General features: G+C 51.0%; 1 protein-coding gene across 1 annotated transcript in view; it reads left to right on the top strand.

Moving 5' to 3' along the window:
* CORO2B (coronin, actin binding protein, 2B) overlaps positions 1-12,913 on the top strand; it is a 71,829-nt gene that overhangs the window by 56,652 nt on the left and 2,264 nt on the right. Inside the window, exons 3-10 of the mRNA XM_010834507.1 lie at positions 52-201; positions 916-1,080; positions 3,002-3,118; positions 3,241-3,345; positions 3,887-3,983; positions 7,757-7,869; positions 8,222-8,312; positions 8,517-8,656. Of these exons, the coding sequence (XP_010832809.1) occupies positions 52-201; positions 916-1,080; positions 3,002-3,118; positions 3,241-3,345; positions 3,887-3,983; positions 7,757-7,869; positions 8,222-8,312; positions 8,517-8,656 (978 nt within the window). The remainder of the gene's footprint in view (positions 1-51; positions 202-915; positions 1,081-3,001; positions 3,119-3,240; positions 3,346-3,886; positions 3,984-7,756; positions 7,870-8,221; positions 8,313-8,516; positions 8,657-12,913) is intronic.

The raw sequence follows: 12,913 nt of genomic DNA, 5'->3' as shown, positions 1-12,913 counted from the left end.
GCTTCTCCTGGCCCTGCCCCCACCAGCCTTGGCCCTCCTTCCGCTCTGCAGGTGCGGATCTGGGAGATCCCCGAGGGTGGGCTGAAGCGGAACATGACGGAGGCGCTCCTGGAGTTGCATGGGCACAGCCGGCGTGTGGGACTGGTCGAGTGGCATCCCACCACCAACAACATCCTCTTCAGTGCTGGCTACGATTACAAGGTGGGCAGCCAGTGGGCACGGTGGCCAGAGCCAGCTCAGCAGGGAGGAAGAGGGAGAGAGAAGGGCATCTTTAGGGGGCTGTAGGGAGCACTGTTACTTTCCCAAGCCTGTTAGCCAACATCACATCCATTCATTCACTCATTCATTTGCTCATTTGACATGCACACAGCTGAGCATTTTCTGTGTGCCCATCATTTCTGCAGTCCACAGAAGCTGGAGGCATCTTTACTGCCTTCTCCAGCCCTGATATACCAGAGAAGCATGCCCTCTCCATACCTGAAACTAACACAACACTGGAACTCAACTATTCTCTAGTAAAAATTTAAAAAAAGAAAAAAAAATGCCCACTCTATGCCCACACTCTCTACCTGACCATCTCTTAACCAAGAAGTAGTCTCTACCCTCCTAGTAGGAAAAAGAAGAACCCAAAGCTGCTGGCGGGGAGAATGGAGCCCCAACCCCTACCCCAGGTATGCCCTCAAAATAGATATGGAACCCAGCCAGGAACACTCATCCTTTTTGCTAGAAGTAGGAACTGAGCCCCGGCTGGGGCTGGGATCTGCCCAAGGACAGTGGTGGAGTTGTGTGACAGGGACACATCCACCTTTGATGTAGAACCCACTGACACGGTTCCGCATCCCCGCGCACGCGACCCTGCACAGGGCATCTCTCCCAGCAGGGCTGAGCCTGCCTCCTGCGTGTCTGCCCTCCCAGGTCCTCATCTGGAACCTGGACGTGGGTGAGCCGGTGAAGATGATAGACTGCCACTCGGATGTGATCCTCTGCATGTCCTTCAACACTGACGGCAGCCTGCTCACCACCACGTGCAAGGACAAGAAGCTGCGTGTGATCGAGCCGCGCTCTGGCCGCGTCCTGCAGGTGAGGCCCCGCATCTTTCTTGAGGGGTAGGAAAGGTATTGGGACCTTGGGCTCTGCTGTCAGCCAGCCCTGGAAGGAAAGACTGTGCTGGCTCCCCTCTTCCATGTACCCGCCGTGCACCTCTGGGGACCAGCCCTGCACCTCTGGGGACCAGCCCATTTGTTCTGGGCCCTTCTCTGCTTGTAGGAGCTCTGCCTTGTTCTGGCTGCAGAGGGACCTCGGTAGCCTCTCTCATCCCCACAGACTCTACCCCTCTCCCCAGATGGGATTCTTCTGCCTGCTCTGAAGACCAAAGTGGTGACCCCCTCCTGTACATGAATCCCTGGGTGCTCATCGTGGGCACAGGAGGAGGGGACTTTGGACTCACTGCCCAGCCACCTGCATGGGATGAGATGGTAGAAGGTGCCAGCCTCAGGGGTGGTTCCAAGTGGAAAGGTGGATGGTGAACTAAGCTCCAGTTTTGGTCTTTGATTCTGGGTCTTGACTCCGAGGAAGGGATTAGGTGCCATTTGGGAGTAAGAAATTTACATTTCTTGAGTACCAACTCCCTGCTAATAGTGGCACTAGATGGGTTGGAAAATTTGGATGGGAACTGAGGTTTACCTCCTAACACAAGCAAGACTGATGCATTTGTCTTGGAAAAACCCAATACTGCAGGACCAGAAAGTCGTCTACAACAACTGCTATTACAAACAACAATCACCATGATTATTAGTGTCATTAGTATTTACTCAGAGCTCACTGTGTGGCATGCACTATGCTGTGGGCTCCGCGCCGCCCTCCCCCCACCCCCATTTAATCCTTGTGACGGTCCTCTGAGGTGGCCGCTGCTCCTCTTCCCATCCATTTCCCTCATGGGAATACTGCTTCTCGGAGAATGACAGACCGGAATCTCAGAGTTACAGGAGGAGCTAGAATTCAAACCCAGCCAGCTGGACCCCAGAGCCCCTGCTGAGCAGAAAAGATAAAACAGCAGAGACCTCCAACCTCCGTCTCACACCCAGAGAGGGTGAGGTACTCCTCTATGGTTCCACTTTTTGGCAGAACTTGGAACTAAAATCCAGAGTGAGTGACGCCAGCCCAGCTCTCTGCACTGCTCCCCCAGCCTCTGGTTCCTACCTGATGCTGACTCATCTTGGCAAAGGGCTGGTGTGTGTTAGGAGGAAAAGGAGGTGCCCAGAGGCAGGAGCAGAGGCAGAGGACAGCCCAGTTAGAAGGAGGTCCTGGTGAAGTGAGTCAGCCAGCAGTGATCCAGCGTGAGTCCCGGTCGTCCTGAGCCTCAAGCTCCGCATCCTCAGAGAGCCCTTGCGGTAGGCGTTGTGGTGACGGCGGAGAGATACCCCAGTGAGGGCACTTGGCACCCGGCCCAGCGCCAGCCCTGCCTGGGGCTTGGTCCATGTCCCCATCCGCTCTGGGATATGGTCTGGTTTCCTGGTCCAGGGCTCCGTGCTCCACAGCACCTGTATTCATTTCCTGTGGCTGCTGTAACAAGCTACTGTAAGCGGGGAGCCTTACAACAGAAATTGATCCTCTCGCACAGTTCTGGAGGCCAGACGTCCACGGGAAGGTGTCCCCAGCTTCCGGGGGCTTCCTTGGCTGGTGGCCCCACCAGTCCAGTCTCTGCCTCCACAGTCACGCCACCTTCTCTCCTTTCTGCATCTGTGGAATCTCCCTTTGCCTCTCTCTTCTAAATAAGGACGCTAGTGATGGCATTTAGGACCCCTGAGGGTGATCCTGGGGAGTCTCCCCATATTGAGGTCTTTCACTTAAAATCACATGTGAAAATCACCCTTTTCCAAACAAGGAAACATCCACAGGTTCGGGGAGTGGGGACACGGATATGTGTCTAGGGCCCTCCAGGCAGCCCAGCCCCATACCCTAGTGTCTGGGGCCTGGCTCACCAGCTCTCTGATTCCATCAGGAGGCGAACTGCAAAAACCACAGAGTGAACCGGGTGGTCTTCCTGGGGAACATGAAGCGGCTTCTCACCACGGGGGTCTCCAGGTGGAACACGAGACAGATCGCCCTCTGGGACCAGGTCAGCCACGGGAGGCGAGGAGGAGGGTGATGTCAAAGGGTTGTAGCCCCGGGGCCTTGCTGGAGTTGGGGAAGGTGAGTTGCCATCCTGCCTGGATATTGATCCTGGGCCCCCGCCTGCAGGAGGACCTGTCCATGCCCCTGATTGAGGAGGAAATTGATGGGCTCTCTGGCCTTCTGTTCCCCTTCTACGATGCTGACACCCACATGCTCTACCTGGCTGGAAAGGTAGCGGAAGGTGGGGGAGGGACGGGGGCAGCCTGTGGGAGACCTCTGCCCCCATGGGGCCCTCAATCCCTCCCTACCTCCCAAGAAGAGCCCAACCTCTGCCCTTCTCCCGACCCAAAACGGCCCCAGTGTCTTCTATCAAAACCTACCCTTGCATCGGATGCTCATTTTACTCGGGTGTCAGTGACTGAGGATCCCTTGGGGGTGGACTGGAGCCAGATCTTACAGGGGAATAAGGATCAGAGCCTGGAGAGCATCATCCCTAATGATGTGATTTGAGGCACCTGCCAGGAGATCTTGTTTGTCGAGAAGACTGTCTGTAGGCCCACCAGCATACACACCCGCCACACACACACCACCCCACCACCCCCAGCGAGTCCTGCATGGCATCCCCAATGGGGCCTAGAAGCCAGGCTTCCGTGGCCTTTTGAGCATGTTGGGGGCTGGTGGAGGCTCTCTTCAGTGGCCTCCTGGACCAGGATCTGCTGAACCCCTCCCCTGCCCTTCCTTCTTCCTTCCCTCCCTCTCCCCTGGCCCCCAGGGTGATGGGAACATCCGGTACTACGAGATCAGCACGGAGAAACCCTACCTGAGTTACCTCATGGAGTTCCGCTCCCCGGCCCCGCAGAAAGGTCTTGGTAAGGGGGCCCCGGGGCTGCCACGGCTGTTACACTATGAGAGGAGAGCCTGGAATTTAGCTCTTGGGTCACCTCTCCCCCACAGTGAAAAATCAGCCTCTGAAGGTCAACTCATGGACCAGTCAGAATAGAACCTCCAAGTGCTGCCCTGTGAAGGTCAGCCTACTCTTCCTCAGCCAGCCTGTCACTGCCCATTTGACTGGTTCCACCCATCCACGGTGCTTGGCGTCCTCCGCCATTCTGGCCATCAGCAGCCGGCAGGGGTATGCGCGGTCCCTGCGTTCCTGTCTGCAGATGGGGAGGCTGAAGCCCACTGTGGTTCTGACATGGTGGAAGGAGGTTCAGTAACTACAGCTCAGAACTAGGTCCAAGTGCAGGCCCCTTCCTGAAGCTGCTGCGAAGCCAAGACCCCCAGTCCCCCGAAGCAGCTCTGTCCTTGCTGAGAAGATGAGAGGAATTCCAGGGGTCCCCTCCCCACCTCCCCAGGCTCTCCAGGTTCTGAGGCAAATCCCAGAGAGGACTCCAGGATTGACGAGTGTAGTGAGTCTGTTTTTCACTCCCACTCTCTCCCACCACTAAAGCCTTACTATGAAGTCTTTGTGCCCAGGGACTCACACTGGGGGCATCTGACCCAGCAGTCCGCATGTGGGGTCCAGATCACCCAGTGGAAGAAATCTCTGGAGTGGCTCTATTCCCTTCTCTCCTAGAGCTTGAGTCTGGCTTTGTCCTTCTGAGGATCTGGTGTGATGGACAGGGCCTGAGGGCCAGCTTCAGAGACATCAGGGCTGCAGGGGCCTAAGGGCCCCCCGCCCCAGTGACCAACAGCAAACTGAAAAGCTAGAGATATGCCTGAGGTCCTGATGACCATTCCACTGACTTCACCCTTCCCCAAGGCTCTGCCACCCCCACCTCCCTCACGATCACCCCATCATCACTTAGTATAACAAGCAGCCTGGACTTTGGAGTCCAAACTGGGTTTATACTCTGATTCAGCTGTGCCCTTAACCCCTCTGAGTCTTAGTTTCCTCATCTGTAAAATGGGATTAAACCTACTTTGAAGGGCTGTTGTAAAGCTTAGAGGTCATGTATACACAACACTTAGCAGAGTACTTGGCTCCGTCTGCTCCTTCACATAGTCATTCAACAAGCGTTTATTGGCTACAACTGTGTGCCCAGACCCTCGCTTAGTCCAGGGGTACAGTGATAAATAAAACAGAACATGGCTTCTCACACTGCCCACTGAAGGGAAGACAGACAATAAACAAATACGTAAGGAAAATATTGTAAGTTAGTAAGCTCTAAGAAGAGAATCAAATGGGATCATAGAACAGAGAGTGACAAGGACTGTTTTAGACCAGGTGACTGGGGGAAACCTCGCTGTGGAAGTGACATTGTAAACTGCGATCTGAAAGGCAGGAAGGGGGAAGAGTAGTGCCAGCAGAAAAAACAGTTAGTGCAAAGGCTCTGAGGCCAGAACAAGCCTGGCGTGTTCTAGGAGCAGAAGGGAGGTCAGTGTGGCTCAGCATAGAGTAGTCTGTGGAACAGGCGACAGACGGGGAAAGTGTTAGGAGATTAAGTTGGAGAGGTGGGCAGGGGCCAGATCCCATGGGATGCATTAGACAGGGTGTATTAGAGTTCTCCAGAGAAACAACCAAGTGTATTTATAAAAAAGGAATTGCAAGGATTTGGCTCATAATCACAGAGGCTGAGAAGTCTCACCATCTACCCTCTACAAGCTGGAGCCCCAGGAAAGCCAGCAATATAATTCAGCTCAAGTGTGAAGGCCTGAGACCCAGGGGAACCAATGGTACAAAACCCAGTTCAAGGGCAGGAGATAAGATGTCCCAGCTCAAGCAGCGAGGCAGGAAAAAAGGGCAAATTCCTCCTTCCTCTGCCTTTTGCTCCATGCAGGCCCAGAATGGATTGGGAGATGCCCACCACCCAGCCTCACTGGGGAGGGCCATCCACTTTACTGAGCCCACTGACATATAATGTTAACCATCACACAGGGGGAGGAGTTGGGATTTCACTGGGAACTCTTTGTAGAATTTTATTCTTCTTGGGCTGGTGGGTAGGTAAGAGTGGGACCGTGTGACATGATCTGAAAGGTTAGTTTGAGATTGCTGCGGCTCCTGTAGGAAGAATGGATTTGGGAGACTGGATCTTGAGAGGGCAGGAGGCAGGCAGAGACCAGTTAGGAGGCTGCTGTGGACTTCTAAGCAAAAGAAGATGGTAACTAGGGGGATGGCATGGAGATGAGGATGGATCCAGGAATGTTTAGAAAGTTGGGTCATCAGGACTTGGGGAGTCGGGAGAGAGGGGGTACTGAGGATAATTATTTCTGCTTGTCCTCCTCACCTGTGGTCACTGTTGAGCACTGACCATGAGCCAGGCACTTTCTGCAGGCTCTGGGTGGCTACTTAACTCACCCTGGGCAGGTAACATAGCTCTAAGTGGCAGAGCCAGGACTCAAACCCAAGTCTCCTGGCTTCTCACAGTACCACGAAGCCACTTCCCTCCAGGTTCCTGAATTCTTTGCTCTGGTAGAGCATCCTTCCATTCCAGATGAGGAAAGGTAGAACCTTCAGTCATATTCATATCCTGGAGAAAGAAATTCATGTTGTCTGTGCTCATCACTGCTGGGCAGTTAACAAGCATCTTCACACTCAGTCTCGTGAGGGGCCACCACTGGACTCCTTTAGGCAACCAGGGAAGCTAAGGCTTAGAGAGGCAGTGATTTGCCCAAGGACTCCCAGCCAGAAAGGGGAGAGAATAGAGATTCAAACTCAGGATCCTGTCCCACCCCAAAGTTGGTGTGTCTGACCCCACACCAAACTGCTCCCCCAGCAGGTGTTCAGCTGATGCAGCTGTTAGGGCTGTTGTGTCTGATGCCCACACAGACACACATGAACACACGCAGACACACGTGCATGCACGTGTGCCTGTCAATCCTAGAAAGCACGTGACGGAACAGCAGTCTTGGGCTGCATGTAAACCTCTGAGTGCACAGGAGAGCGTTCTCCTTCTTTCTTTCTTCCTTCCTTCCTTTATTTCTGGCTGTGCTGAGTCTTCGTTGCTACTGGTGGTCTTTCCCTAGTCGCAGCAAGCCCGGGCTACTCTCTGTTGTGGTGTGTATACTTCTCATCGCGGTTATTAGTTGGCTATCAGACTGGCTCATTAGTTGCAACTCATGGCCTCTAGAGTGCAGGCTCAGTAGTTGGGGCTGAGTTGCCCTGAGACATGTGGGATCTTTCCAGACCAGGGAGAGATCGAACCCAAGTTCCCTGCAGTGGTAGGCAGACTTTTAACCACTGGACTACCAGGGAAGTCCTCTCCCTCTTTCTTTCTCTATGAAGACTGGGAGCACAGAGGCTTCAGGATACCAGTTCATTTCAGCAGGTGATGGGCTCTGAGGTGTATAAAGTGAGTGGGCAAAAGCCCCTTTCTCTCTGCCTCTCAAGAGTCTCACCTACAAAGAGAATGGATTAGATTCAGGTAGTTGTGCAGCCCCTTGCAGGTCTCAAAGGCCCCCACGTCTACAGTCTGCACCTTGGTGAAACAGGTCTGGCCCATGGGGCTTATTTGAGAAGTTACCCCTAGAGCCAAAGCCTGACTCGGGAAGCCCCCGGCCCCTTCCTGTCCACTGCATGGGTCCTTGCCTCCCAACCTAGTGCCCTCCAACTGCACCTTTCCCCTGGCCAAGGTCATCAGGAAGGAGGGTTGCTGGAGGGACTCCTGGGACCCCATGCAGCCGTGTGTGTGCCTGTCCGCAGGGGTCATGCCCAAGCACGGGCTGGACGTGTCTGCCTGCGAGGTGTTCCGGTTCTACAAGCTGGTGACTCTCAAGGGCCTCATAGAGCCCATCTCCATGATCGTGCCCCGGAGGGTGAGTGGGGCCGGGCTGGCTGCAAAGGGCCCCTGGCATTGAAGGCTGACTTCCTCACTACTGGGGCTATGAGCCTGGAGGAGCTCAGAAGAAGGAGGTGTTTTCCTGTGGATTGGGGTCTTCAGGCCTAATTTGGGGTGCAGAGGGTGAGGGCCACTCCAAGGTGAGGACAGTCTGGCTTGCTAACGAAGGCAAGGTGGGAATTCCAAGTGGGAGACACTGAGTACTAAGACTTGGAGCAGAGAGAGCAGGTATGTGGTTGGAGGTCAGCGAAGGGGAGTCTCGGACTGGAGAGAAGGGGCCTTCTCAGCAGTCCCCCACCTGTCCACTCTTCTGCTCCACCCCACTGCAGTCGGATTCCTACCAGGAAGACATTTACCCCATGACGCCGGGCACGGAGCCAGCTCTGACCCCTGATGAGTGGCTGGGAGGCATCAACCGAGGTACCACCAGGGGTGGGCTTCCCAGAAAAGAATGGGAGACTGCAATCTTGGCCTTCAGTCTAGCCCACCCCCTTCCCCTTGCATATCCTCCTCGTTGAACTCGCCCTCACACCCAGCCAGCTGTCAGGCGTGGTGTCATGAGAGCCACCATCACTGGAGAGTCCACAGGATATTCGGTGAGAATACATGCCTTGCCTTGCTTAGATCCTGTGCTGATGTCTTTGAAAGAAGGCTATAAGAAGTCCCCCAAAATGGTGTTCAAGGCTCCCATCAAAGAAAAGAAGAGTGTGGTGGTCAACGGAATAGATTTACTAGAAAATGTCCCACCCAGGACAGAGAATGAGGTAAGAAAAATAAGTTATTGCCTCCAGACACACTGGCAGAGCGAGACCTTTGCATTTCAATTATGAGCTTCAGGCCTTTAGGCCAGCTCGGTTCTGAGGCATTTTTCTTTCTGTGACAAATACCATAAGTAGCCTGCTGTGGGCTTCTGTTGCCTCTGACCCCAATAAATAGAGTCTGGGCTATGGTGGGGATATTGATGCCCCTCCCCATCCCCACAAATCCCAGAACCTGGAGTTACATGTCCCCGTGTGAATCCATATCAGAATGTCCCTGTCATCTGCAGTTGTAAATTCCTGGCTCACGAGGGAAATCAGCCTCATGTGTTACAGCACTGCCTTCCTCCCTGGCATGGCAGCTGCCGCGAGGTCTGATGATTTCCTGTTTTTGTGGAAGAGGCTGAGTGTTTATGAAAGTACTCTTTGTACCATTTGGAAAGGGAGCAGCTCTCTCAGGGCAACCAGAGCTGGGCCTTGTCCACGCCCCCCAGAGGCCCTGCCTTCCACCACACCCTTGGTCCCTGGCACAAATACAGTTCAGCTCAGCCAGGATTCATGGAATGCCCACTGTGTGCCAGGCCCTGGGCTGGATGCAGCTGAAGTGGAGAGGCTGCAGGGAGCCACCTGCATCTGGCTCTTTCATTTCCTGGCTGTGCCTGAACATGTTTCCTGACCTTCCTAAGTCCATTTCCTCACAGCAAAATGGGGATGTGAAATGCTGTGAGAGTTAAAGAGATCGTCCCTAAGTGTCTAGCACTTTTCCTGCTCACATGAGATGCACAGAGAGGCTAACTGCATTAGCTCTCGAGAAGGGGGCAACAGAGGATGAGATGGTTGGGTGGCATCACCGACTCAATGGACATGAGTTTGAGCAAACTCCAGGAGATGGTGAAGGACAGGGAAGCCTGGCGTGCTGCACACACAACAAGAACCATGTAACAAATTACCCCAAGACTTAGGGACTTAAATCCCACAAATGTTTTATTATCTCACAATGTCTGTGGGTGCCTGTGACTCAAGGTCTCATGAAGGTGTGAATTGTCAGCCAGGGCTGCAGTCACATCTGAAGACTCACCTGTGGAAGGATCTGCTTCTGGCTTTCCTCGCTTGGTTGCTGGCAAGACCCATTTCCTCATAGGTTGTTAGACCAAGGGTCTCATTCCCCCAGGAGCTGTCAGCCAGAGGCCTCCCTCAGGTCCTTGCCACATGGACCTCAAAACAGGACAGCTCACAGCATGGCCTTGAGGAAGAGAGGGTGTCAAAGGTGGAAACCACAGTCTTTTTGTAAACTCCCCTTGCAAATGGCATCCCAGCACATCTGCCATATTCTATTCATTAGAAGCAAGTTACTGGGTTCAGTCCATCCTTGAAAGGAGGGGCATAACATGGGGGCCATCTTATAATTATCACTGTTATTCATAAAAGTATGATCATTCCTGACCACCAAGGCTTAGTCTTACAGGTAAAATTGACAGGTAAATTTTTAATTGCTATAAAATATGTTTATGTGCCGTTATAGAGGGATGCTCAGATTTCTAAGGCTGGATGAAACTATGATCAATGGGATTTGCTTCAAAATAATCACCCAGGAGAGTGGTACGGGGGAAGCAGGTGAAAATAAAGATGAAGCAAGAGTGGTTACATGTTATTTGCTGAAGTTGGAAGTTGGGTACTTGGAGGTTCATGGTGCTTTTCTTTCTACTTTTGTATATATTTGGTGTTTTCTTTAAAAGAAATTTTTTATGTACCCTGACAATGTAGGCATAGTTGAATTGTTGCGAGCCTAGGGCCTTAATAAGAGCCTAAACTTTGTTCTAGTACTGGGTGTGGAGAAAGCAGGGTTGAATAGCAGTTACATGGAGTGGACTTGTCTATATGAATCAGAACAGAAGACCTGGAGAAATATTTTAAAGGGTCTCTAAGCAAACAATATACATGCCACAATCTATACAGTACAGCTTGTATCCTTTCCTCCCTGGGGAAAAAAATTTTTGCTCAGAGGCTGGTAATTCTTGTTTTACCTTTTACCCACAATTTTAATACAGAAAACTAGAAGCAACGAATGAGAAATTGGTTCAACAGTGAAGATTTCATGGGTAGCCTGACACACGGGAGGAGACATGGTTGTACAGCTCTGTAATTTTACTAAAACTCACTGAATTGACACTTGAAATGAGTGAAATTTATGGCATATGAAGTATACCTCAATAAATATGTTTTTTAAACAAAAGCTGATCCAAAAAAATTATACAAGGAAACTTTGAGAACTTGGAAGGCATAGGTGTATGTAGAATTATTTAGTGTGGGGCATACAGCATAATCTCTCTCTGAACAGAGGTAACTAGAACTGGTTTGTTGGTTAATATAAATTTTTTCCAAGTCAGTTAAAGGAATGAATCATATAAATGATATATACATTCTTTAAACCATTTATTTTTGTTTAAAATATAAAACATATACATTCATCCCACATGTTTTGATGTAGAATCAAGACCTTCCTTTTCTCTCGGGACATCCCAGTTGGGATCTTCTATGTATCTGTCAAATAAATCACACTTTAACTCCTATTTCCATTTTCAGTGTTTTTTTAGGTGGAATGAGAACTTAAAATCAATCTGAAAACAAAGCGCTTGTTTTTTCTAAGTTTTCCCCAGTGTTTTTTTTAAAGACAGGTTTATTGAGGTATAATTGACCTGCCGTACAATTCATCCTTTGCAGTGTACAGTTCCACGAGTTCTGACACATGCCTATAGCCGTGTAAGCACTACCATGCAATCAAGATACAGAATATTCCTCAATCTTTTGTGTGTATATCATCCGTACCTATCAGTAGCAACTTTTTAGCACCCCCTCTTCATCAAGATTCTCAAATGCATTCAACTTAGTTTTTATAGAAAGAGCCACTCTCCTTTTGTATTTCTATTTCATCAGTTTGTGTGGTATTTAAATTATGCACTTACAAAGACAGCTGCAACTCACACTGGGCAGTTGGAGGACCAAGACAACTGTCTGTTGGTGACATTCAACTCAAGTGTGTGGGGTCCTTCAGGAGCCTGCAGAGGCTGTGTTGTGTGGGCCAGTCTGTTTTATGGAAGCAGTGGAGAGGCTGTTTAATCCAGGGAGTCATCTCAGCAAGGGTGTTGTCAGATTCCTATGCTTTGCTCATGGCCATCCAGCAATGCCCAGTGCAAACTTTGGGGTGCTGTGCTAGTCCCCCATCAGATGGAAAAATACCATTCTATATCCTGACCTTAAGGAAAAGAGAAGAATAGGGGGAAGGCTATATGAATAGAAAGAGAACTATATGAATCTTAGGAATTAGGTATTCTTAACTTCCTTGGTGGATCAGTGGTAAAGAATCTGTCTGCCATTGCGGGAGACATGGGTTTGATCCCTGGCCCAGGAAGATCCCACATGCCTTGGAGCAACTAAGCCAGTGCACTACAACTACTGAGCCAGCACTCTAGAGCCCTGGCGCTGCAACTATTGAGCCCATGAGCCACAGCTACTGAAGCGCACGAGCCTAGAGCCTGTGCTCCGCGACAAGAGAAGCCACCACAACTAGGGAGCAGCCCCCACTCTTCAAAACTAGGGGGAAAAGCCCAGGGAGCAGTGAAGACCTGGACAAAAATAAATATTTGTTTTTAAAAAAAGAAGGATATTATGTATAAAATAGATAACTAATGAGAAGATACGGTAAAGCACAAGAAACTCTACTCAGTGCTCTGTGGTGACCTAAATGCAAAGGAGATCCAAAAAAGGGGGGATGTATGTATACATATAGCTGACTCACTTCGCTGTACTGCAGAAATCAACAGCAGTGTAAAGTAACTGTGTGCACGTGTGCACTGTCACTTCAGTCGTGTCCAACTCTTTGCAACCCTCTGGACCGTAGCCACCAGGCTCCTCTGTCCATGGGACTCTCCAGGCAAGAATACTGGAGTGGGTTGTCATGCCCTCCTCCAGGGGACCTTCCTGACCCAGGGATTGAACCAGCATCTCTTACATCTCCTGCATTGGCAGGTGGGTTCTTTACCACTAATGTCACCTTGGAAACTCCCAAAGCAACAATACTCCAATTTAAAAACAAAGAGAGAGAGCCGGGTACAAAACATTTCAGAAAGCTTTCCATTCCGAATGGTAAGTAAATAAAGTATTAAGGCTTGAAGCCCTAAATGGGTAAGCTTAGGATATCTGGCCTGTGTGGACTGGGCCCTTCCTTGGTGATCTTGGATCAGGGTCCTTTCTTTTTTGCTTCAC

Source organism: Bison bison, unplaced genomic scaffold (assembly GCF_000754665.1).
Source record: "Bison bison bison isolate TAMUID 2011002044 unplaced genomic scaffold, Bison_UMD1.0 scf7180017864034, whole genome shotgun sequence".
Lineage (NCBI taxonomy): Eukaryota > Metazoa > Chordata > Mammalia > Artiodactyla > Bovidae > Bison > Bison bison.
The sequence above is the reverse complement of the archived record's forward strand: the minus strand, read 5'-3'. Positions and strand labels throughout refer to the sequence as shown.